The following is a 27,491-nucleotide window of genomic DNA, read 5'->3' as shown; positions in this document are numbered from 1 at the left end:
TCAGAGTTAAAAGGGTTCTGATGTATCAGAGAGAAAACAGATTATGCACTTGTTTCCAAAACTAATTTTGAATATGAGGTTTTAGAATGTTATAGTGATGCTGATTATGGGGGTGATCTTCGAGCAGGCCACTCAATATAAGGGCTGTGTATTCTGGGACTCCCCACTCCTGGATTAGTCTTGTTTTACAGAATAGGGCCGGTTGAAAGCAACACCAAATTTCCAGATTGGCAATGAATTTGCTATCCACATTGCCCAGAATGCTGAGTTTCAGTCATGAGTGGAACATATTCATATAAAGCATATCTTTGTTTCAGAATTAGTTAGTTCTGGTGAAATTACAGTTTCAAAAGTACACCATAAAGAACAATTTGCTGACATAACAAAATCATTATTTTCCATAGAATTTCAGTATTTGTGCAATAATGCTGGAATTTCTGGGTAGTTTAATAAGGGATAGTGTTGATTTGTTTTACATAATTGGTATTATTTAACACAAACTTTTATTTTTGTATAGAGTGGTTTGTAGTATGGGTGTGGGTAACATCTAAAAGATGCATTGTGTATTGTTTCACATTTAATGAGGCAACTGTTTTTCAAATGTGAAAATATTTGTTCTTTAATAAATACCAGCAAAATATATGTAATACATTCTACACAGTCAGTCTTGATAGTTTTTGTTTCTGTTAACATATGTTGTGACACTGAAGGTTCTGCTTCATGATAAGACCTATGGAGCACAGTGTAATAATGGTAAACAGTTGCTATAGCAACTAAATGTACTGTTATTCCCAAATACGGTACTTACTGGCGAAATTGGGACTTAGGTCAATGTATGTAGCTAAAGCTCCAGATGATTCAGCTCCACTCGAAGCCAGAGCTGCTGTGAGACAAATAGTGGCCATAACTGAATTGCAGCCACAGAATGCTAGCCCCAGTGTGAATATACCTTGCACAATGTTCACTGGCAACAGAGAAACATGAGCAAGGTAAATACAATGAAATAGCTCACTATTCAAAACTAAACTTAGAAAGAAATAGTATAAATCACTTATTATTTAACATGAAATGTAGTCATTGATGGTACTAATCCATTATGTCTGCTACAAACTTTTATAGACTTGAAATAAGAAATGTGTAGTTGATTCAATCTGAAGCTAGTTAGACACCAACATTTTTTATTCATTCTAGGGTAAATTGTACATAAGCTTCCATTTATTTCTAGCACTGCTGTCAGTTTTTTTTCTTTTTCTTTTTTTTAAAAAAATATGAAATTACTCTAACAAGGGAAGACACAAGAAACCAGTCATAAGGCTTTATTTTTCTGTAAATACAGGTATAATTTTTTTTCCATTTTTTCCAAATTATTCTGTGTGAATACAGGAATGATTCTTTCTAATAATCCTACTCAAAATGAAATTTTCACTCCGCAGCAGAGTGTGAAAAGGTATGAAACTTTATGGCAGATTAAAACTGTGTGCCACATCGAGACTCGAAATCAGGACCATTGCCTTTTGTGGAAAAGTGCTCCACCAACCGAGCTACCCAAACACAACTCGCGACCCTCCTCATAGCTTCAATTCTGCAAGTACCTCATATCTGCCAATATGCCCCATGCTGTGGCTACGCTGTCTCCACAATATACTTTCTTCCAGGAGTGCTAGTTCTGCAAGGTTCGCAGGAGAGCTTCTGTGAATTTCAGGAGGTTGGAGGTAGGAGATGAGGTACTGGCAGTATTGAAGCTCTGAGGACGGGTCACGAGTTATGCTTGGCAGAGCACTTGCCCGTGAAAGGCAAAGGTTCTGAGTTAGAGTCTTGGTCTAGCACACAGTTTTGATCTGTCAGGAAGTTTCAGTCCTACTCATAGTTATAACTTGTTAAATGAAGTAAATTTCCATCTACTAGGGATGTCTCCTATGAGTCACCAGGAACATTTTCTCTCATGTTTCGGCAGATATTTCAGTTTTGTTTTCAAAATATATAGCTGGTGTCAGCCCAAACAAATCCTGTTCATCATCACATCCAGTGCAGAATGCCCAGCATTGAGAGAAAACGTCAGTTCTTTTCCCATTACAAACATTTTTAAATCTAAATTATACCTGCCCACTTGATAGAGTGCATCCAGATTGATCTAGTCCATTATTCATTTTATTAACATGTATTAACAGAACAGTAAAACCATAAAGAACAATCTGCATTTCAGCAGTGACTGAGTAGCACACCTGTATGTGGCAGTAGTAGTTAGTGCGAGCCAGGGCAGTGCTGTCACTGCTGGTGAACTCATTATTCCTCGTGTTTTAATATCCTTGGAGAAACAAATGTTGTACCAGACTAATTTGGGGCTGACTGTCAAATGGGCATGTAAAAATTCCACTTTAAAAATCGTTTTGTTCATAACAGGAGACAAACCAAAGGTTTTTGCTGATGCTTGGCATCATCTGAAATATGTGATGAGCAGCATTTGTTGAGGTCAAATCTAACTAAAAGTTACAAAAACAGAATTCTGAATGTCTGTTTAAATGCCAGAGAAAATGCACCCAATAAGGAGGGTCAGTCTTCTGTGGCCAGTAAACATCTAGACACACTCGCTCGCACACACGCACAAAAAAAAAACCTCTTTTATGTATTAACTGAATAAACCCACTCCACATCTCTCAATAATCTCCTTCATGATGGTATGTATGACTAATAATTAATGAATTGTATTTATAAAACTAAAAATTACAAATGGCAAGTGTTTAGTGAAATGATTGGTCTGAAAGAAATAAAATAGATTAGAGAAACATTTGAAGTGCCTTAGAATGATGTGCAAAACCATTACAACAAATGATAGCTGTAATTTATTTTTATTTATGAAATACAATTGAATATCAATCAGTAGTCTTCTACTACTACTACTACTACTACTACTACTACTAGAACAACAACAAAGAGTTATAGGTAAAGATCAAGCGAAGACGTTTCAGTTTATGGTGTAATTTGGTTTTTATTTTTAGTTTTTCAGCATGAGAGAAAGAATTTCACAATTCCTTCACCAATGTAACTTTTTATGTGCATAACACCTATGTCTTTAAGAGACAAACGTTTCGACATTTCATAGCAGCAGCAGTTCACAAAATATTTCAGTTTTACCTTAAATCAGTAATTCCTTAATTATATTGATTACTTTACAACAATTCAATCTTATGAAAAACTAGACCTCACACTGATCAGTCTGATACACATTTGCCTGTTGCCAATTTTTCATTTGGCTACAAAAATTCAGACAGTAACCCACTGCATGGTTTCTAGGGACCCTTGGGTTTGCTCCACACTAACATTTTGCTTCAGAGTTATTCTCAGTTCAGCATGTGTAATTTTTCTTCATCAGCATACAAACTAGCTTGAGAGGTCAAATGTAATAAATATAATACTTGCTACATCCAGGAAACATAAAAGAGAGGATTTACTTACTTATGAAGCCGGCCAACTTTCGAACATTAGTAACTGACAGTTTTCCACTTGACTGTAAGTGGTCACACAGGTAACCAACTGAGATGGCCAGAATCATTCGACAAACATGAGGAAGACCAGAGAAAAAGCCAACCTAAAGAAACAAAAAATATGCACTTAGACAATGTAAGTACATTTGTTAAGTTTCTATAAAAAAGCTCAATGGAAGAAGTAGCCAGCCTCCTGAAAGTCTCTGGAATAATTTCATTACATCACAAATCAAAGACTCACATACACTTGGGGAAAATAAATATGCTATTGTCGCCTTCTGAAAATAAAACTAAAAACAACTGCAATTTTAGGAAAATCTTTAGTATTTAAAAATGATGCAATAGCAATTAAGCAAACAATTAACACAGAGAGAAGCTCTAAAATATAGGAAAGAACAATCAAGTAAGTGATGTGTGTATGCAGACTGAAGTGACAAATGAAAACTTGTACCAAAGACGGGATTCCAACCTGGCCTTGTTACAAATTTTCATTCATCACCTCCCCCTGCATATTATTGTTTGAGGCTTGAATAGGTCTCTGGAATTTTATAGTTTCATTTCATCAAGTAACTGAGAGTTGGAACTAAAGTTTCTAAATTCCAAGCATTGATGTTACAGTGCATTCACTTTTTGGGCAATATCACAAGAAGTTGTTCCGAAGTCATCCTAGCTTTCATTTCATGAAGACAGCAATGTTCCTGGTGTTATAAAACAATTCTCTCTTTCACTTAGTTCAGTTATACCAAGTCACATTTTGTCAAGTACTTCATCACCAACACTCAGACTATGTCTTCTTGATACATATAACACAAGGCAAAACATGTTAACATATTTTTGTACTCATTTTCTCATTAGGAGACATCACTTTGGATCCAAAATAAGCTGAAAATATTTTATTTTATCAATATGAAAATACACAAACTTGCTTTTAGCACAGTATAGAATGTGTAGAATGTTTGTGAAATGTTAACATAGTGTGCCAGAAAAAGTATCTGAATTCAGGGGACATAACTTTCATTGGCATCATCCAATTGGTACAGTTGAGTGCACACAAACAGTGGACATAAAAGCTAGTTGTCAGGGTTCAAGTCATGCATACAATTGTAAAATAACAAAAAGGTTGTTTGAAGTGCATAATTGTTCACATGAATAACAGACTAAATCAAGTTTAAGCTTCAAATTAGTCTGACAGAACTGGAAGAGAAGTGTCTGTGAAAGGCAAGTTACAATTTTGGTTCCTGATATTTAACAATTAGCTAGTCATAAATGTTCATTACCCATCTTGTATGTTTGTTTCACAATAACCTATTGACCACATACATAGCTGGTTACTTATAGAATTACCTTCTGCACACTCCATCCATGAACATTGCGGAAATACGTAGGTGCTTGTGTTAGAATAGTGAACATTCCCCATATACATCCCCACTGAAGTAAAATATTCACAATCAGTGGGTAATTTGTAAGAATTTTGAACCATGGAATTGGAAGCTGCAACAGAAATTTGTGCAGTTACATTTCAGATCTGATAAAGTAATATTATTTCAGATATTAGTCTTTGTTCATGACAAAATAGTATCATTCTTGGCTAAAAACTGTGTTCCATGTCAGACAAGCCAGATCCATCAAACACAGAAATAACTAAGATAATAGTCCACACAAATTTTTATTTTATCTGGAAAATTTTGGAGAGATTCTGAAAATTCGCGAACTGACTTTTTTGGACTGCTGATTCTGACATTGAAGTTCTCGCACTTTTCCTCAGAAATACGAAAAACAGGTTATAAGGCACAGAAAATCTCATCTCCAATAATTTGCCGATAACTGGAAAAGAATCAGTTTTAAAGTAACATTATTCTACATTAATTTTCTGTAAATTGAAGGTAGAGTGTGAAGAAAGGAAAAGATAGGGAAGGCAAGAGACTATTGATTTAAGATGCATTGGGACACTATGCAGAATCAGCAGTGGAGAGTGAAAATGTGTGCTGAACAGAGATTCAAAGCCAGAATGTGCTTACTAGGCAGCACCATTAAGCAATTTGCCACCTGGACACAGTGCTTCTCACAACTGCACAGACTATCTTGGCATGCCTCTCAGTCAACCCACATTCCCACCTGCCACTACCAACAGCCCCCATCCACGTCCTCCATGCTCACTACTTTGATGTTCCTGCAGGAGGTCAGATGTAACTGTACATCCACACTGAAAGTGGTTGATTCATTGCCCATCAAGGTGTATCAATTATTTGAATGTGTGGTGTTTGTTCTTTCTATATTAAATCCAAGTAGACTAAATTAACTAAAATTGCGATACTCATGATTTTTTTATTTGTTCACTACATCATTCTTCTGTAAGTATTCCATCCTGGATTTTCCATTGTTTGATTTTATTATTTCCTCATATTTACAAAATAAATGTTACTTCTTTCCTTCCTATTGGACTACTGTTACTGCTTCCCTTGGTTTATTGACTTCTCTATGTACCATTAAAAAGTTCCTGTGAAGATGTTACTGTCTGAACAAATACTAGATGATACCCATGAAGTCTTGTGATGACATTTGAAAACTTAGGGTTTCAAAATTGACTTTCTTTCACCTCCTGGAACTCCACAGACTGGTTGATCAAATGTTACCACATGACTTTTCTGACAATTCTTAAATTTTCCACTGCATACAAGCATACAACGAATGTGTAAAAAAATGGATTTACAGCTACTATGAGGAGCATTTCAGGATAGCTTGCAAACTATAAAGATTATTCCATAGGGAATACTGTTTGTGAATTTGTCCACAAAACTATACACCCCTGGAATACCTGCATGGGTTTTGACTGTTTTATAATGTCACAAGAATTTAGCACAAAAGGAATAAGAGCTTCTGAAGATAGATAAATAAATATTATGGAAATTAATTAATTTAGTTGCCCCTAAACCTGTATCATTAAAAGAAGTAAAGCTGTGATTACCGGGCGTGAGTCGTGCTTCGGTAGCTCAGATGGTAGAGCACTTGCCCGCGAAAGGCAAAGGTCCCGAGTTCGAGTCTCGGTCGGGCACAAAGTTTTAATTTGCCAGGAAGTTTCATATCAGCGCACACTCCGCTGCAGAGTGAAAATCTCATTCTGTATCATTATTTGTTCAAAATATGTTAGTTGAATAGATCCATAAATGTCTATGATCTATACTAATTGAATATACTTAATGTAATAAATATTTTTATCTGGAACCATTACATTCCTTGTGACGATACAAGCATTATCTTCCACTATTTGCAGTGTTTTGCAATCAAATAACTGAGCAGTAATCACACATTTGTACAGAAAAACTGAGAAGTGTTCATGAATATACAGAAGTAGACTTATAATGGTTCATGTTTAAAATGCATTGTTCGTTTCAAGTTCACTGATATATTAATATATGAAGTAACTTCTAAGAACTGTTGGCTGCAGCTCACTCTTGTCAACCCTTCCTGCACCAGCACTTTTCCCTCCCCCTCGCTACAGAGTTCTCTCTTAAAATTCTCTTCTTTTCTAGCAGCCATTGTCATTTTCACCCCAATATCCTCATTTTTATTATCCTTTCCAATACTTCTGATATCGAGAAAGGCCTTAAATGTGCTGAATTAATATTATTCTTAACAATACATCCTTTACTTTATTATCACCGATATTATTTTTTCCTTTCTCAGACATTATGTCTGGTGAAAAATGGAAAGTGATGCGGACCTTGATCAAGCGTGACTTCCTTTTAACTGTACAGTATATGTTACATTGCATTTAGGAACTTTTGGGTAATTGAACATGTATCAATAATTACGGATTTCTGTAGTTATATATATATATATATATATATATATATATATATATATATATATATATATATATATATATATATATATATATATATATATATATATCTAAAAAGAAAGATGATGAGACTTACCAAACAAAAGCGCTGGCAGGTCGATAGACACACAAACAAACACAAATATACACACAAAATTCAAGCTTTCGCAACAAACTGTTGCCTCATCAGGAAAGAGGGGAAGGAGAGGGAAAGACGAAAGGATGTGGGTTTTAAGGGAGAGGATAAGGAGTCATTCCAATCCCGGGAGCGGAAAGACTTACCTTAGGGGGAAAAAAGGACAGGTATACACTCGCACACACACCCATATCCATCCACACATACAGACACAAGTGTGTGTGTATGTGTGGATGGATATGGGTGTGTGTGCGAGTGTATACCTGTCCTTTTTTCCCCCTAAGGTAAGTCTTTCCGCTCCCGGGATTGGAATGACTCCTTATCCTCTCCCTTAAAACCCACATCCTTTCGTCTTTCCCTCTCCTTCCCCTCTTTCCTGATGAGGCAACAGTTTGTTGCGAAAGCTTGAATTTTGTGTGTATATTTGTGTTTGTTTGTGTGTCTATCGACCTGCCAGCGCTTTTGTTTGGTAAGTCTCATCATCTTTCTTTTTAGATATATTTTTCCACGTGGAATGTTTCCCTCTGTTATATATATATATACATGTTTGGATGTAGCTGTATTGCGTTGATGTACTGGTGGATATTGTGTGGTATGACTCCTATAGTTGATAGTATAATTGGTATAATGTCAACTTTATCCTGATGCCACATGTCCTTGACTTCCTCAGCCAGTTGGATGTATTTTTCAATTTTTTCTCCTGTTTTCTTCTGTATATTTGTTGTATTGGGTATGGATATTTCAATCAGTTGCGTTAATTTCTTCTTTTTATTGGTGAGTATGATGTCAGGTTTGTTATGTGGTGGTGTTTTATCTGTTATAATGGTTCTGTTCCAGTATAATTTGTATTCATCATTCTTCAGTACATTTTGTGGTGCATACTTGTGTGTGGGAATGTGTTGTTTTATTAGTTTATGTTGTATGGCAAGTTGTTGTTGAATTATTTTTGCTACATTGTCATGTCTTCTGGGGTATTCTGTATTTGCTAGTATTGTACATCTGCTTTTGATGTGATCTACTGTTTCTATTTGTTGTTTGCAAAGTCTGCATTTACCTGTTGTGGTATTGGGATCTTTAATAATATGCTTGCTGTAATACCTGGTGTTTATTGTTTGATCCTGTATTGCAATCATGAATCCTTCCATCTCACTGTATATATTGCCTTTTCTTAGCCATGTGTTGGATGCGTCTTGATCGATGTGTGGCTGTGTTAGATGATAGGGGTGCTTGCCATGTAGTGTTTTCTTTTTCCAATTTACTTTCTTCGTATCTGTTGATGTTATGTGATCTAAAGGGTTGTAGAAGTGGTTATGACATTGCAGTGGTGTAGCAGATCTATTTATACACTCCTGGAAATTGAAATAAGAACACCGTGAATTCATTGTCCCAGGAAGGGGAAACTTTATTGACACATTCCTGGGGTCAGATACATCACATGATCACACTGACAGAACCACAGGCACATAGACACAGGCAACAGAGCATGCACAATGTCGGCACTAGTACAGTGTATATCCACCTTTCGCAGCAATGCAGGCTGCTATTCTCCCATGGAGATGATCGTAGAGATGCTGGATGTAGTCCTGTGGAATGGCTTGCCATGCCATTTCCACCTGTCGCCTCAGTTGGACCAGCGTTCGTGCCGGACGTGCAGACCGCGTGAGACGACGCTTCATCCAGTCCCAAACATGCTCAATGGGGGACAGATCTGGAGATCTTGCTGGCCAGGGTAGTTGACTTACTCCTTCTAGAGCACATTGGGTGGCACGGGATACATGCGGACGTGCATTGTCCTGTTGGAACAGCAAGTTCCCTTGCCGGTCTAGGAATGGTAGAACGATGGGATCGATGACGGTTTGGATGTACCGTGCACTATTCCGTGTCCCCTCGACGATCACCAGTGGTGTACGGCCAGTGTAGGAGATCGCTCCCCACACCATGATGCCGGGTGTTGGCCCTGTGTGCCTCGGTCGTATGCAGTCCTGATTGTGGCGCTCACGTGCACGGCGCCAAACACGCATACGACCATCATTGGCACCAAGGCAGAAGCGACTCTCATCGCTGAAGACGACACGTCTCCATTCGTCCCTCCATTCACGCCTGTCGCGACACCACTGGAGGCGGGCTGCACGATGTTGGGGCGTGAGCGGAAGACGGCCTAACGGTGTGTGGGACCGTAGCCCAGCTTCATGGAGACGGTTGCGAATGGTCCTCGCCGCTACCCCAGGAGCAACAGTGTCCCTAATTTGCTGGGAAGTGGCGGTGCGGTCCCCTACGGCACTGCGTAGGATCCTACGGTCTTGGCGTGCATCCGTGCGTCGCTGCGGTCCGGTCCCAGGTCGACGGGCACGTGCACCTTCCGCCGACCACTGGCGACAACATCGATGTACTGTGGAGACCTCACGCCCCACGTGTTGAGCAATTCGGCGGTACGTCCACCTGGCCTCCCGCATGCCCACTATACGCCCTCGCTCAAAGTCCGTCAACTGCACATACGGTTCACGTCCACGCTGTCGCGGCATGCTACCAGTGTTAAAGACTGCGATGGAGCTCCGTATGCCATGGCAAACTGGCTGACACTGACGGCGGCAGTGCACAAATGCTGCGCAGCTAGCGCCATTCGACGGCCAACACCGTGGTTCCTGGTGTGTCCGCTGTGCCGTGCGTGTGATCATTGCTTGTACAGCCCTCTCGCAGTGTCCGGAGCAAGTATGGTGGGTCTGACACACCGGTGTCAATGTGTTCTTTTTTCCATTTCCAGGAGTGTGAGTGATTGCTTTGTGTATTTTGCTGATTTCTGCTCGTTCTATAAAGAATTTTCTTAAATTGTCTACCTGTCCATAATGTAGGTTTTTTATGTCGATAAATCCCCTTCCTCCTTCCTTTCTGCTTAATGTGAATCTTTCTGTTGCTGAATGTATGTGATGTATTCTATATTTGTGGCATTGTGATCGTGTAAGTGTATTGAGTGCTTCTAGGTCTGTGTTACTCCATTTCACTACTCCAAATGAGTAGGTCAATATTGGTATAGCATAGGTATTTATAGCTTCTGTCTTGTTTCTTGCTGTCAATTCTGTTTTCAGTATTTTTGTTAGTCTTTGTCTATATTTTTCTTTTAGTTCTTCTTTAATATTTGTATTATCTATTCCTATTTTTTGTCTGTATCCTAGATATTTATAGTCATCTGGTTTTTCCATCGCTTCTATGCAGTCACTGGTTATCCAATACGTAATCTTCTTGTTTAGTGTGTTTTCCCTTGACTGTGCTATTTTTCTTGCATTTGTCTGTTCCAAAAGCCATATTTATATCATTGCTGAATACTTCTGTTATCTTTAGTAATTGGTTGAGTTGTTGATTTGTTGCTGCGAGTAGTTTTAGATCATCCATGTATAGCAAATGTGTGATTTTGTGCGGGTATGTTCCAGTGATATTGTATCCATAATTTGTATTATTTAGCATGTTGGATAGTGGGATCAGAGCAAGGCAGAACCAGAAAGGACTTAATGAATCTCCTTGGTATATTCCATGCTTAATCTGTATTGGCTGTGATGTGATATTATTTGAATTTGTTTGGATATTAAGTGTGGTTTTCCAATTTTTCATTACTATGTTTAGGAACTGTATCAATTTAGGATCTACTTTGTATATTTCCAACATTTGTAGTAACCATGAGTGGGGTACACTATCAAAAGCTTTTTGGTAATCAATGTATGCATAGTGTAGCGACCTTTGTTTCGTTTTAGCTTGATATGTCACCTCTGCATCTATTATCAGTTGCTCTTTACATCCTCGTGCTCCTTTGCAACAGCCTTTTTGTTCTTCATTTATAATTTTGTTCTGTGTTGTATGTGTCATTAATTTCTGTGTAATGACTGAAGTTAATATTTTGTATATTGTTGGTAGGCATGTTATGGGGCGATATTTAGCTGGGTTTGCTGTGTCTGCTTGATCTTTAGGTTTCAGATAAGTTATTCCATGTGTAAGTGTATCAGGGAATGTGTATGGGTCTGCAATGTAATTTAAATAATTTAGTTAGATGTGAATGTGTTGAGGTGAATTTCTTTAGCCAGAAATTTGCTATTTTATCTTTTCCAGGGGCTTTCCAATTGTGAGTAGAATTAATAGCTTGGGTGACTTCATGTTGCAAAATTATCACTTCAGGCATTTGTGGTATCATCTTGTATGTGTCTGTTTCTGCTTGTATCCACCGTGCATGCCTGTTATGTTGTACCGGGTTTGACCATATGTTGCTCCATAAGTGTTCCATGTCTTATGTTTGGTGGATTGTCTATTTTAATGTGCATGTTATCTATTGTCTGGTAAAATTTCTTTTGGTTTGCATTGAATGTTTGGTTTTGTTTCCTTCTATTTTCACTTTTTTGTATCTTCTAAATCGTTTGGCCAATGCTTGTAATTTCTGTTTCTTTTCATCTAATTGCTCTATCGCTTCTTGTTGTGAGATTTTACCTAACCTTTTTCGTTTTTTTTCTGACATTTCATTTCTTATAAATTGTTAGCTGTCCGATGTCCTTTCTCAGTTTTTCTATTCTGATCTGTAGCCTGTGTTGCCATGCTGGTTTCATGGGTTTCTTCTGTGTGTTGGTTGGTTCTGATCTCTGCCTAGTGTGTATATTTAGTGTAGTGAGTGCTCCTATATAAACCAGTAGTTTTAACTCTTCCATAGTTGTGTTTTCATTTATTTTGTTGTGTATGATTGTGTTGATAGTTTTTATTGTTGTTTCGACTTGTGGGTTACTTGGCAGTCTATGCAAGAATGGTCTAATGTCTGTATTTGTGTCTTTGTATTCTATATATGTCAGCTGAAATTTTTCTTCTATATCCAACATGTGTGTCACTTCGTGTTCTATTTGTGCTTGTTCTGGTGGCTGTCTTAAGATTTCGTTTTCCTCTGATTGTTTAATTGATGTGTGTTGTTCTTTGTTTGTTTGCTCTGGGATGTTTGAGTCCATTACTGTATCTTCTTCTTCTTCTTCAAACTGCACATTATTTTGTTCCAGTATTTGTTGTACTTCTTGTTTGATGTTTTCTAATTCTGACTGGGGTATCCTGTTATTTTTTATTATTACACGGATCTGATCAGCTAGTCGTTGTTCTGTTAAAAATTTTAATTCTGGGTATCTGGTAATAAATGTTGTGTATACTTGTGATCTGTATCCAGTTGTGTTGGTTCCTAGGTTTGTTGCTTGGTAATAACAGAACATGAGGTGTCGATTAACTTCATCTGACCATCTCATCCTCTGCCTTTGTTTTCCTTCTAGGGTGGTTGCAGGAAGCATATCCTGCAAAACACCTCTATTTGGATTTAAATCATTTTCCAGTTGGCTAGCAGTGTCGTTACCATTGTGGGCGGGCATAGGGTCCAAGCGTCGTCCCCGACCATGACGGCGCTTGTCCGAGGCTTCTTTAGTTCTGTCCTGAACCAACTCATCACACTAAAAGGGGGGGGTTAGCCCTATTAGTGGTTTGTTCTTTTCGTCACCTTTTACGACTGGCAGAACATACCGGAGGCCTATTCTTTTCCCGAGCCTCCACGGGGATTATTATTATTATTATTATTATTATTATTATTATTATTATTATTATTATTATTATTGCCGGCCGAAGTGGCCGTGCGGTTAAAGGCGCTGCAGCCTGGAACCGCAAGACCGCTACGGTCGCAGGTTCGAATCCTGCCTCGGGCATGGATGTTTGTGATGTCCTTAGGTCAGTTAGGTTTAAGTAGTTCTAAGTTCTAGGGGACTAATGACCTCAGCAGTTGAGTCCCATGGTGCTCAGAGTCATATTATTATTATTTACTTTCTCAGACGTTAAGTCTGGTTAAAAATGGAAAGTGACGCGGACCTTGATCAAGCGTCACTTCCTTTTAACTGTATGGTATGTGTTATATTGCACTTAGGAACTTTCGGGTAATTGAACATGTATCAATAATTACGGATTTCTGTAGTTGTATATATATGTTTGGATGTAGCTGTATTGCGTTGATGTACTGGTGGATATTGTGTGGTATGACTCCTGTAGTTAATATAATTGGTATGATGTCAACTTTATCCTGATGCCACATGTCTGACTTCCTCAGCCAGTTGGATGTATTTTTCAATTTTTTCTCCTGTTTTCTTTTGTATATTTGTTGTATTGGGTATGGATATTTCGATTAGTTGTGTTAATTTCTTCTTTTTATTGGTGAGTATGATGTCAGGTTTGTTATGTGGCGTTGTTTTATCTGTTATAATGGTTCTGTTCCAGTATAATTTGTATTCATCATTCTCCTGTACATTTTGTGGTGCATACTTGTATGTAGGAACGTGTTGTTTTTGCAACATTGTCATGTCTTCTGGGGTATTCTGTATTTGCTAGTATTGTACATCCGCTTGTGATGTGATCTACTGTTTCTATTTGTTGTTTGCAAAGTCTGCATTTACCTGTTGTGGTATTGGGATCTTTAATAATATGCTTGCTGTAATACCTGGTGTTTATTGTTTGATCCTGTATTGCAATCATGAATCCTTCCGTCTCACTGTATATATTGCCTTTTCTTAGCCATGTGTTGGATGCGTCTTGATCGATGTATGGCTGTGTTAGATGATACGGGTGCTTGCCATGTAGTGTTTTCTTTTTCCAATTTACTTTCTTCGTATCTGTTGATGTTATGTGATCTAAAGGGTTGTAGAAGTGGTTATGAAATTGCAGTGGTGTAGCCGATGTACTTATTTGAGTGATTGCTTTGTGTATTTTGCTAGTTTCTGCTCGTTCTAGAAAGAATTGTTATTTTTATTAATATTTTTTTATTTTTATTTTTTATTTTTTATGTTTATTTTTTTATTTTTATTTTTTTGTTTTTATTATTTTTATTATTTTTATTATTATTTTTATTATTATTAATTTTTACTAATAATGCAAATTATTGTTATCTAATATTCTTTATATGCATTGTTTCTGGTCAGATGTAACAAGTGGCCTTAAAGCCATAATCTGGTCAGGCTAAACGAGCAATAAATAAAAAATTAATATTTGTAAATATGAGAAATGTTACTGTAATGATGAAACATGATTTTGACTTCATGTTGCTTACAGGTTAGATACACACTTCCGTCCACATCACACCTACCAACAAACAACGGTACTAACATTTTGACAATTGCCATCCTTTCCATGTCATACATTCCTTCCCATACAGACTTGGCATCTGAGGCAAACGTATTTGTTCATATGCAGACACTTTACAACAATACACCACCATTCTCTCCTCTGCCTTCATTGCACGTGATTACCCCACCAGTCTAGTTAAATACTCGATTTCCCGGGCCATCAATCCAATCCACAAGACACCTTCAGAGCACACGATTGGTGATTCAGTATTATCCTGGTCTGGAATGTGTTAATCAGCTACTTTGACAGGGCCATGACTTCTCAAAATTATGCCCTGGCATGAGACCCATTCTTTCTGAAATTTTGCCCACCACATCATAGCTTTCTGTCACCCTCCCAACCTCCACATGATTTTGTCGGACCCTATGCTCCTTCTGCACCCATCTCCCTACACTGTGGCTCCTACCCCTGTGACCATCCCCACTACAAGACTTGCCGTATGCACCCTCCTACAGCCACCTATAATAGCCCCGTAACTGGTAAAACATACACTATCAAAGGGGGAGCCACCTGTGAAATGACATCATATACCATTTATTATAAACACTGTTCAGCCTTCTACATTGGCATGACTACCACAAAATTATCAGTTAGGATGAATGGGCATAGGCAGAGGGTATTCACCGGCAGCTCACAATATCCTGCTGCAGAGTATGCTCTACAGCAAGACGTGTGTTACCTCGGCGTCTGTTTCACTACATGTGCCATGTGCCATCTGTCTTCACTATTTCACAATAATAAAAAATGAACTGCACTTCTTTGAACTTTTTTTGATATCCTCTGTCAATCCTATCTGGTAAGTATCTCTCACCACAAAGCAATGCCCTAGCAGAAGACAGACTTTAGTTTAAATTTGCCACGGATCTACTACAAAACTTTTATTCTTCATTCCAGACTGCTACAATAGTCCAAGTTCCCACATTGTTTTTGGAAGCTGTTTTGTTTCATATTGTGGTCAACAGAGTGCAACAGATCATTTCAAACTTCAGCAATAAGAGAGAGCTATGTGTCTGTCTAGGACAATACAATGTATTGTCCTATGTTTTGTTAATTTAAGGCAATTACTGTATTATTTTTGACTGGGTATGTTTCATTTAATGTTTATGTCTAAACAAATGCCAGTAGTGCCAGATGGATCTTATAAATGTCTGTATTTTGAGTAGCACACTCATGCTAGTGGTGTTTTGAACAAACTATCACCATGAAAATTTTTCCAGTATTTTTAACCGATTCTCGTCAATATGGACACCTAAGAATTTTGAAGTTTCTGCTCTATTTATCATTCCCTCACCATGTGTTGCACTTAGGACTGTTGCGGTACTCCTGTACAGAATTCAGTATGTTCTGTCTTTTTAGAATTGAAAATGTGATCAAGAAACAAATAAGGAGATGGTGGGTGGTAGTAGTTGATTCTTGTCAGATAACAAAAGTAGGCCCAAAATGTTCTGGTGATGATGCTGATTAACTGATTTCTGATGCAAAGTTATCTTTATTTTTTTCTGACATCCATCACAGTTGTGATAATAGTTATTTCTTTGTGGTGGTTAGTTTCAGTCCATCACACCCATTTTCAAACCACAGTAGATGTAAATGTAATCACCCAGTCCACCAATGTACATGTGAGTAATCAATGGTCATTATTCATCACTAGTAATCATTACATGAACACAAATATTGAACTTCATATGAGTATACAATGAGATTTATTTCCTATGGAACGTTGCATCAGGTTACTAACAAGTAAGCCAGATTTCCACATGCAACTAAAGTGGATGCTGCAGTGAGTGATATGATCACAATGTTTCCACATGATCCTGTCAAAATGCCTGTGACACCATATCCAGTACAGCATCAACTGAAGTTATTTGGACAGACATTGGTGTAGTAATTCATGTTATGGAAGTAGAATGGAGTCAATAATCCAAAAGTAGAAGAGAAGGCATCAATGTGTGATTTGAAAATGGATGTTAAACAGAAATAATACAGAGCCATGAAATACACTAATAAATGAAGTGTGCCCTGTTAACGAAAATCCATCTGAGAACAAATCTGAATAATGAAAGTAAATTTCAAGTTGGACAGAGTCTAGAGTTCTTTTTTAAAAAAAATATCCAGTATGCACACAATAGATGCTGTAATGACTCGAATGAAACTACAAGTTGGTACCTGGCAATTGCCTGTCATCTCTCTGATATGTACCTCATTCCCAAAAGCACAGTTTCAGTGTTGGATTTTTCCGAAACATCAGCTTTAAATTATACAAAAAGAAGTCTGCAAAATTATAAATTATATTTTAGTGTCAAGTTATTAACAATTAAGGCAGGTTTCCACAAGCAACTAAAATGATGTCACAGCACGTGACCATTTGTTACATGTATATTGGTGGACTGTATGATTAAACATATGTCTAAGGTTGTGATTTTGAAATGGGTGTGACGGTCCAAAACTAGTCACCACAAAGATATGACTTATTTCAACTGTGAGGCATATTGGGAGAAAACAAAAATATTTATTACCCAAGTTGCTGGTCCTATCCTCCATCAGTACATTGGAGCTTCATGTAAAATTAGTTGTGCATTTGCCATTTGAAGTTTTACTTCTCAGTAATGCACAATGGGAGTTGTTCAAATAAAATTAGCTGTAGCTTTTCAATATTAATTTTTTGCAGTGATTACAATATTTCATGTTTTGCAAATTTTCAAACAGTGTCACATAATCCACTGTTTCTACAAGGAGTGGTGTACCATTTAGAGCTATGTAAAATGACCTAAGGATGATGGTCATGGAAAGATCCTACCCAACTGGAATTGCGGGTGAGTGTCACGCTTTATCAGATGCAAATCTGATAGAAATTGCTGCTCTCAGACGATACAGGTCATCTCAACCAGTTCCTGAATGAACATTGTGAAGGAAACAGCATACAATCAAGATCTGGAGAGGGCAGCTGTACCTAGGAAAAGGTCCTTGTCCTCAGTGTCCTGAACATTCACATATTCCATTAGTTCAATAATATTTAAAAAATGGACAGTAGCTGACTGGAGGTGTGTAGTGTGGTCTGACAACTCTTAATTTTGCCTTTTTTTCAAATGGTGCAAGGTGTCAAATGTGCCCTTGGCCGACGAGGTGTTTAATCCTCAATTTGAAGAGGATGTAGTTCAAGTTCGAGTTTATTCTGTGATGTTTTGGGGTGGTGTTCATACCACGACTTGGAATCATTCATTCATGTTACTGTGGACATGTATGTTTATTTGAACATTCTCAGTCATCAAGTGGCCCTTCCTTTATGTTTTCATGACTACTATGCTGCTGACACTCCCATCTTCCAACGTGATTACAGCCATGTTCCTAGGGCTGCATGCATATGTTCCTGGTTTGGCAGACACACTGGCACCTTTTAACACCTTGACTCAGCCCCCAAATCACCTCATCTGAATCCAATAGAAAATGTTGAACAATTTGGAACAATGGGTGAAACATCACAAGCAACATCTGGTAGCTCTATAAAATCTTATCACCAATGAGTGACTTCATCTGGATGTGGCATACCTGAAGTACTGTAACTTGCTGATATTCTTCCACAAATTGAGGCTAAAGGCTGTAACATTACAAGCTGCTGGCTCACAAAAGTTCTGGTAACACTGTCTAGTTTGTTGGGGGTGACTGGCTGTCACATGATGGTGAGCAGCTGTGGTAAAGCAGGGCCCAGAATGGCCAGATAGGAAAGTGCAGGCTGCAGAATGCGCCTAGCACAGGTAGAAAGTGAGCCATCGAGAGGAAAATTCTGAATGTGGGATCTATGGCAGGGCACTTGGTGGGTATGCAGAAGAAAGGGAGGTTCCAAGGGTTCTGAATATGGAGAAATCTTAACATTTTTAGGAAAATACATAAAATATCTTACGAACATGTTACAGCAAAACTAGGAACATACTAGGAACATCATATGAATCACAGCAATGAGATGAGCTCATTGCAAATGAAAACTTTACTATAATCACATTTTTGAAAAGTTAGACATTTCTAATTATTACAGTTTACAAAAATTTTAACTAATGGACAACTCATGTAATATATCCTTATGACATGTCATAAGAAAACTGATAATGTCAGAAATTACAACAGGTTACATTTATTACAAAACAAACTTATAAGTAATTATAAACAATTTAATTAGTTCTATGTAATAGTGCCATAACTACTCTTCTCCACATGAATACTGGTAAGATCAGTGAGATTACCCCGGTCCATTATCCAACAAATTACTTATGCTCAAATAATTGTAATTCAATGTTTATAATACATAGGTAGTTCATAGTCTGAATATGAAACGATGCAGTGCCATATGTGGTGAGTCATTTGTAAAGTAAGTCATAATGACTAACATATTGTAGCAGATTGTATATAGGGGTTGAAAATTGACCAGAGTAGGCATAATTGTTCCATGTTGTTTGTATAAATGTGAAATTATTGGTCACAAATTTGAATGCTTATCATTTTGCAAGCATTTATCTTTAATTTCTTAAAAGACATCATAGTTGCCATTGACTGTATAAAATATTTATTGTTACTATTGCAATTTTGGACTTATGGCCATTTTCAAGTAACACTGCAACACTTACATTCTGTCTGAACTTGTATGTGTGATAGATTATTAGAACGATGGTAGCATCAACAGTTCAGTATACATCTAACAACATATTACAATGTAGTAAGTGTCGTACTCATTGGATCTTGTGGGACTCTCTCAGTCAAAAGGCTGCATTTTGAACCTATCTTTAACTTATTAGTGGTAACATGACCAAGTGCACAAAGAAGCATGCACATCAGAGCTCAGTGTGTCTGGTCAGTTGCCAGCAGAGCAGTAACGTTAAGTGAGATTTGTGTGACCAGAGTGCTATGTAGCCTAAGACAGCATTCTGAGCATTTACTGGATTTCTGGTGGTCATGAATTGGGCACTTAGAAATACAGGCTGTATCAAAAAGAATCATCCGATTTGGCAGACCTACATAGCCGAAACTAACATATACAACGAATACCTTTTCATAGGTGTCCAATATGGACCCCCTTGAGATGCACAGCTTATGTCAATGCAGTGTTCAAATTGTTTCCACACTGCAGCAACCATGCCTGAGTTACAGCTTCCACAGCTGCTGTTATGCATTCATGGTTATTGGTAATGCAGGCACATAAATGGAGTCTTTTATAAACACCTACAGGAAATAATCACAGTCAGGTCTGGTGACCTTTGAGGCCAGTAACGTAAGGCTGAATAATCTGGTCCAGTGCAACTTATCTATCATTCAGTAATCCTTCGATTTAAAAAGTTCCTGCACTTCCAGATGCCAGTGTAGCGGTGCCCCATCCTGTTGGTAAATGGAGTCAAATCAGTGTCCAACTGTGGGAAAAGTTCTCAATCATATCTACATATGCACTTCCTGTAACAGTGTCATTGGCAAAGGAAAATGGACCATACACCTTTTTCTGGAAACTGCACAGAACACATTAAGTTTTGTAGTCTTTCTCATGTTGAACAATTCGACATTGTCGTTCCATACCCCATATTCTCATTTTATTACAGTTCACCTTGCCACTTTAATGGAATGTTGCCTCATCACTGAACACTAAGCATGGAAGGAAGCTGTCATCCTCCATCTCGCCAAGGACAAAATTACAGAACTCCACATTATGTTTGTCACCTTCACAAAGAGCTTGCAGTAGCTGAATTTTGTACGGTTTCATGTAGCAACATCAATGCAACCCCATGCCAGATGGACATCAGGAGCATGTTGAGCTGCATGGCAAATTGATTTCTGAAGACTCCTTGTGAAACTACGATGGACCGTGTTCGACATCTGTGTCGGAAACTCGTGGACAGCCTGGCGATTTGCATTTATATGAACAACCTGTTCCTCAGAATTGTTCATGCTATCGTCTAATGTTCTGTGCTGTAGGAGGATCTGTTGCCCCGGCACCATTTTTACTAGAACTCAAGTGGGTGCACACTGCTGCTATATAGCAGAAACCATGTGTAACTCGAGAATTCTTTCTTTCCAACAGCATGTTTTTCACACACATCTCAAACAACATAATAGTTATGACTGTCTTTAAATCTGACAATTCTTTTTGATACACCCCGTATTTCAGGGCTTACAACATTTTCATAGGACTGAACAGTGGACTTTGAATAATTTTGGGACATTTTAGTGTGGCTTACAGCAATGGTTGTTTGAACTGATTTAGACACCTGTGAAATTTAGCCTTTTGTTGGAACTTATTATTTTAAAACTGTGCAACAGATTTGTTAGGTATTAGTCATGACAGAACTGACGATTTATGAATTTTAGATTTTGCTGTGAATGTTAGCGAGATTTTGCGCCAACAGACTAAGATTCTATTACTGGTTGTTGAGCATTAATTCATGATGTTGTTGCACTCATTTTGCATATTCTCTGTATATTAATGCCCTACATTTTTCACTGCTGGTTTAGCTATTGTTCAACTGGTTTATTGATTTTATGTAAGGCCACCATTAACATACTTGTTTACATTTTTTTAATGAATCTTTGAAAAAATATAAACCAATCTGGTTCAGGCAAAATTATTGTTCTATGGCATCTCATTTAAATATTTCACCCTTATTTCATCTATTTATTTATTACATAATTTTGTATGGAACAGGTCCTGATAGGTGATTTGGTCAATTGCATTCAGGATGGAGCACTATCACGCAGTCTGGGCATGGGCTGCACAGGTGAGGTGATAAATCATACAGTGAACCATCATTAAAACCTCCCTGGTTGTAGTAATCCCTTGTTCATGTCAGTAGCAAGGATAAAATAACTGCTGGAGGAAAGATTCAACAGCAAGCTGAGACAGATTAATATACGTGTTTTGTTTATTTAAGTGATCCAACCACAGAATTGCACCTTAACACTTACCTACATGGGGCAACACTTCTATATTTTCTGAAAAATGCCTTACCCCAGTGCAAAAATTTAGCAACACTTGACCTAGTGGTGCCATATCTTTGTTCCCTGCTCTGCTTAACCTACAAAGTGGAGTATTCAGTCTCCTCCTACCCAAGAGGTCCAGACTTGCCACTGACACGGGCCACCATGTACAATAAAATCCCATGCATTACACCAACTAAGAAAAATTCCACCTTTGCATTCGTTTTGTAGCACTGAATTTGAATGAGAATGCCATCTGGTGGCTTTGCAGCCATGTTGCTGTTAAAAATAACCATCCTACCACATCCTCATTCACCTTTTCCTGTTCCTACAATTCAACACTCGGTACTCTACCACCCTACACTGATAGCATTGTGGCTGGCGGCACTGCTTCTAAATGTGGCCCCACACATCCACATCTGTAACATTTTATCTCTGTGGATAAACTCTGCTTCTCCTGCACTTTCAATCAATCATCTACTTCCTCTAATTGTTTATCTACCCTGATGGCAGCAGTCAAATTCTTAGGGTTTTCCAGCTGAACTCGGGTGAAAGCCTCCTCAGAATAACATCTAGTGCCCTGTGTTCATCCACCTGCAGGATAACTCACTCCGCCTTCTCACTTCCTGTTAACTCAAATTTGCACATTAATGTTCCTAATCTTATCCATAAACCTCTCCAATGCTTCATTCTGTTTTTGGGACACTCCATTGAGCTGTTCCTGAGAGAATCTAGTACTGTTCTCATCAGTGCTGGATTAGACAGGTAGGAAGAGCTAGAAAATGCTGTGAGCCCTGTGCATTAGGGGACCATGGGCCTGGGTGTAAAGAAATACAAAAACTTATCTATTCAACATATCATCCAACAGAAAGACAGTGGTGTACACATCTTCAATGAGTAGAAGTAGTTTCAGCTCATTTCTAAAAGTGAGCACTCGCCAGACCATACATTATAATTCTTAAATTGACAACATCGCAAAATTTACAGGGGAACTCCCTAATGTTGTCAGAGATAGCCTAATAACCTGGTCTGTTAGAATAGGGTTCTATACATTATCAACATTAAAACAGTGAAAATGGTCAATTTTAGACCAAGTGTAATTGGTTAGACAAAAACAAAAATCTACTCACCAAGCGGCAGCAGGAGTACACACACGTAAAAGATGGTTATACTTACGCAAGCTCTCTGAACCAGTTGGCGGCTCCTTCCAGCAAAAGAGTTGAAAGAAGGAAGAGGGGTGAAGGGCTGGAGAGGTTTATCAAAAGGGGTAGATTTCAGAAAAGTTGCCCAGAAACGCAGGTCAGGGGACATGTACCAGGCAGGATGAAAAGGAAATACTGAGTGTTGGGGACTGCACGGGATGAGATTTGAAAACCTGAGAGCTTGAAGGTGGAAGACAGGGTGATGTGCAAGACAGTGATTACTGCTAGATCATCATGCGTGAGTTAGAGTGAAAAGCTAAGTGCACTACATGTAACAGAGGTGGTAGGGGGATGGTGAGAAACAGGTCAGAAAATGAAAGATGTAGAAAACTAAAATGAAATGAAGAAGGAAGTAGTTGCTGTGAAGAAAGGCTGAGACACAAGAAATTAACGTAAATTAAGGTCAGGTTGGTGGCAAGAACCAAGGACACATTGGAGCACTAGTTCCCACCTGCGAAGTTCTGATAAATTTTTGTCTGGGAGAAGAATCCAGATGGCAGATGTGATGAAACAGGCACCAAGGTCATGACTGTCATGCTGTAGAGCATGCTCTGCAACAGGAAACTGTGTGTTTCTAATGTGCACCGTCTGCTTATGTCCATTCATCCTAACTAATAACAGCTGGTACACAACATGTTCATTTCACAGATGGCTCTCCCTTTGATGTTATATGTTTTCCAGTTACCATTTGACAGTCATTTTCTTTCTCACCTTCCCCTTAACTTGTTTATACACAATTCTTTCACATTTTGTGCATTTATTTTTCGCCAAGCTATTCTGATCAACTTTTACTGCCATATCCTACATTATTTGCCCAGGAAAGTAGTGTACAGTTTCTCATCTTAATTTCTCCTCAGCTTACAGTTTTAAAATTTTGCCTCTTTTCACGAATTTACCTAGCAATTTTTCTTTTCTAATCATTGTTTTGTATCATATAGACCACTTTTCTGGTGAGAAATGCTTGCCCAGTCATTACCTCTGTAACCATTGTCTTCTCACAATTTTCACACGAATTTCTAATTTTTGCCAAATTTTTCCTTGCTTTGCTTCCATTTTTATACCTTTTTACACACTGCTTCTCATTTTTGCCACTCCCTCCATTTCTAACATTCCAGACTGCCCTCTCTTGCCATTATGAACCCCATCACATATTTCTTTCCGAAACCATGCCTTTGCACTATCAAAACTAAGGCCCACATTCTGTTTCTTGGAACCTGCTTGTCCCTTGAAGCTACTGCCAGAGGCCTAACATTGAAAGTCCCTGTTTCTCAATGTAATCCTACTCTACACCAGACTCTCTTTCAGTTTCAAATACAGCAATATTTTGCACTTACCTGGCTAATCTGTTACCTATATGCCTCATCAGCCAATTTCCACTCCACCAGACTTCTCTCCTCCTACAAAATCTTGCAGTTACCTGCTCCTCACATGGAGGAGAGGACTAGTGTTTGATGGTGTAGTCTTCAGGGTGATAGCTGCTTCCCTGACTATGACATTGTGATAGAGAATAGCACAATGTCATGTCACAGCTCTGTTTTCCACTAAGTTGTCTATGCTAGGAATCTTTAATTTATGGCTTCGTGTTCAGCCACCCCCTGCAGACTGCTATAAGCCATGCAATAGTTTTACACTGTGCTTCCCCCACAGTCAATTAGATTGTCCAGTTGCAAGCGAGTTGATTCTCTTGAAGCAATTAGTTTGACAAGTAATGAGGCAGAGCCCCATACTGACAGGGCTCTCCTGGGGATGAATAAGTTTTTGCACATTATTCTTTCATTGTTACATATATTGTCATGAATTATTACTGAAATATTCCTCCTGTAATATATACCAACACCATCTGTTCTTTTTAAACTTTAAAAATTATTTTTAGTTTTTTTTTCATTTCTGTTTATGAACTTTCCATTCTTCAGTGCTCCACCAACCTACTCATTTCTTTTTCTTTTTTTCCCCAATACCATCTTTCAAAACAACCAAGCTAAGGAATGAATTGTGCACCAAAACAAAAATAGGCTGTGAGACTTTGTGAACCCAAGGTCAATCCAGTAGCCAATGCTAGTGGGGGAAGAAAGCAAGGGCTTCAAAACAGCCTAAGTATGGGTATAGTCAGGGGTTTGGGGAGAGCACGAGACAAATAGAGGGAGAAAGTGAAGGAGTGAGTGAGTGAGTGAAACAAAGAAAGGAAGTGCTTCAATGTGCAGTTCATGAAAAATGAGTCACCAGGCAAAGAAAATCACCGGAATCAACACTGTAGGGAATTTAGTTCTGCTTAATTGAGTAGCGCATGACATTACACAAAAACAGCCTTTTCAAGTTATGAGTAAACAAAGATAAATTGATCTGTCTTTTTGCAATTTCTTTGTGTTTCCTGGGAAAACTCAAGGTGGCAAAGTTGAAATTCATCACCAAGTCACCTAAAAAATGGAAGAGCAAATTTTCAGTATACTCCCCATTCAGTGTATGATTTGTCCACAAGCTTACATCCATAAACTGCACTACAGTCTAAAGTAAGAAGACAGTGAGGTGCAACAACAGTCACCAGGTGGGTTCCATAAGTGGATAAGTGGTGTGATCAATTTTTCCTGACAATGCTAAACCACAGTGTGTTCTTAGCTGCAGGGCTAGGTAAAGAGGCATGTTAGCTTCAAAATGCACCTGTCTCAGTCACCTATGAGCTGTTGAAGTCAGGACATGTGTTCAATGAACCCAATTTCGAGACTATGTAAAACAGCATAATGGAGCACCAACATTGTGAGTAAAATAATCATATGGTCATCCAAATTCCTTGTGTTTTGTATTGCATATAACAAAGGGTTCATTATATCCCATGAAGTTCACAGAACTAAGTGGGAACATGCTTGTTGTAGAATGGCCACAGAAATCTGAGCACCAACTGGATTAAATGAATATAGAATCAAAATAAATATGAAATACATATTTAATGTTCTTACCAATACTGTTCCATCAATTGTTAAGTAATAGCTCCTCACTTACCTTTATTTTGTTTAAAATAAAGTTATGTAGAATTAAATTTGATGATAATGTGAGTACAAAAGCTTTAGTTAGAGCTGACTGTTAGTATACTTTACAGAAGTACCCTATATTGGGTGCCTCTACCATTTCATATAAAATTTGGCTGATTATCCATCCCTGAAGATTCTCCTTCACAATGGTGTTTACGGAGAAACATATTAAACTAAGATGTGCTGTAGTATTTCCTGATACTGTTAATTTTTGTGAGACAGTAATACTCACCTTCTTTTCAGAAACACTGTCTGCAGTAGCATTTTGGATGCGTTTCAGTTCTGATTCACTAATTGTAGGATGTTCTGCTGGGTTGTCATACACAAGCCACCACCAGCTGATGAACCATAATATTCCGATTGTACCAGTGACATAAAACACTGTCTGCCAGTTGAAAAAATGAATGATCATCCCACAGAGAGGAAAGGTTAATGCAGCACCCAAAGAACTACCTGTAAATTTTAGGAAAGAACTAGTGATACAGTTAATCAGTAAATCATACCAACACTGGCATGTAACTTATAATGTACTTACTAAACAAAAATCTACCTTATAATTTTATTTATTTTTTTTCTCAATGAATAACCATAGATGTTTTACGTTTCAATAATGAGCAAAAGACAGCCACTCACATCCTGGAACTTCTATTATTGTAGACTAATTTTTTGATTATTTTTGTTAACCACATGCAACTCAAATATAAATTTTAATTAGAAGTGGAATTGAACTCTCACATGCTCAGTTATTGCGTATTAAAGAACTCTGATGAGGTCTTTTGTAATGGAAAGTTCTGTGTCACCACAATTTAGACTTTTGAGTCACTTCTACAAGTACTCGCCAGGGTAGCAGAGAGCGCTAACGCGCCGCTTCCTGGACTCTGGTAGGCGCGCCGGCCCCGGATCGAATCCGCCCAGCGGATTAACAATGAGACCAATGTGCCAGCCAGCCTGGATGTGGTTTTTAGGTTGTTTTCAACATCCCACTAGGTGAATACCAGGCTGGTCCCCAAGTTCCACCTCAGTTACACGCGTCGCAGACATTTGAAACACGTCCGCACTATTTCACGATTTACATTAGATGCAGACAGTACACTGATTCCGTCCTGGGAGGTACGGGGTGGCGGCAGGAAGGGCATCCGGCCATCCCTAACACTAACATTGCCAAATCCGTTGTAACCACACTGACCCTGAGATCGCTGTGAGACTATGGTGTCGGCGAAAGAAGAAGAAAAAGAAGTCACTTCTAAAAGTGGAAGGAGCAGCATATTTGTAAAAGAATAGTATTTTCACGGTGTACAAACACTGCTAGTTAAGCCATATCTACACTCTGCGAACATGAGTCTACTGCTGACCAGCCTTCACATTTTATAAGCTATTGATTTCACAATTTAATCAGGTCTTCTCTTTATTCAAACAGTTTATCTAATGCTGAAGCCATAACTCAAGACAAAGGAAAAGCTTTTTCTCTGTTTTGTCCCCAAGAGCTAAAGCTCTTGCTTCACATTTTATTCATAAATTTCGAAGGTTAAGCACTGAAAACTGAAGAAAAAAAATGTTTGCTTAGCTTCATTCACGCAGCCCAATGAGCTCTGACATGTATGCCCCACAGGAGCTTTTCCATGTGGTGATCCTGCTGCTCCTTGCACGAGGTGTTTCTGCTGCATATGCTTTCATACATACTGTCCCAAAAAA

General features: G+C 38.2%; 1 protein-coding gene across 1 annotated transcript in view; it reads right to left on the bottom strand.

The window, feature by feature from the left end:
• LOC126234326 (sialin-like) overlaps positions 1 to 27,491 on the bottom strand; it is a 174,338-nt gene that overhangs the window by 48,713 nt on the left and 98,134 nt on the right. Inside the window, exons 5-8 of the mRNA XM_049943011.1 lie at positions 26,032 to 26,252; positions 4,827 to 4,973; positions 3,454 to 3,586; positions 809 to 964 (exon numbers count right to left, since the gene is read on the bottom strand). Coding sequence (XP_049798968.1) covers positions 809 to 964; positions 3,454 to 3,586; positions 4,827 to 4,973; positions 26,032 to 26,252 — 657 coding nt within the window. The remainder of the gene's footprint in view (positions 1 to 808; positions 965 to 3,453; positions 3,587 to 4,826; positions 4,974 to 26,031; positions 26,253 to 27,491) is intronic.

The sequence above is a fragment of the Schistocerca nitens genome, chromosome 2, assembly GCF_023898315.1.
Source record: "Schistocerca nitens isolate TAMUIC-IGC-003100 chromosome 2, iqSchNite1.1, whole genome shotgun sequence".
In the NCBI taxonomy this organism is placed as follows: Eukaryota; Metazoa; Arthropoda; class Insecta; order Orthoptera; family Acrididae; genus Schistocerca; species Schistocerca nitens.
This window is presented reverse-complemented; position numbering and strand designations above follow the sequence as displayed.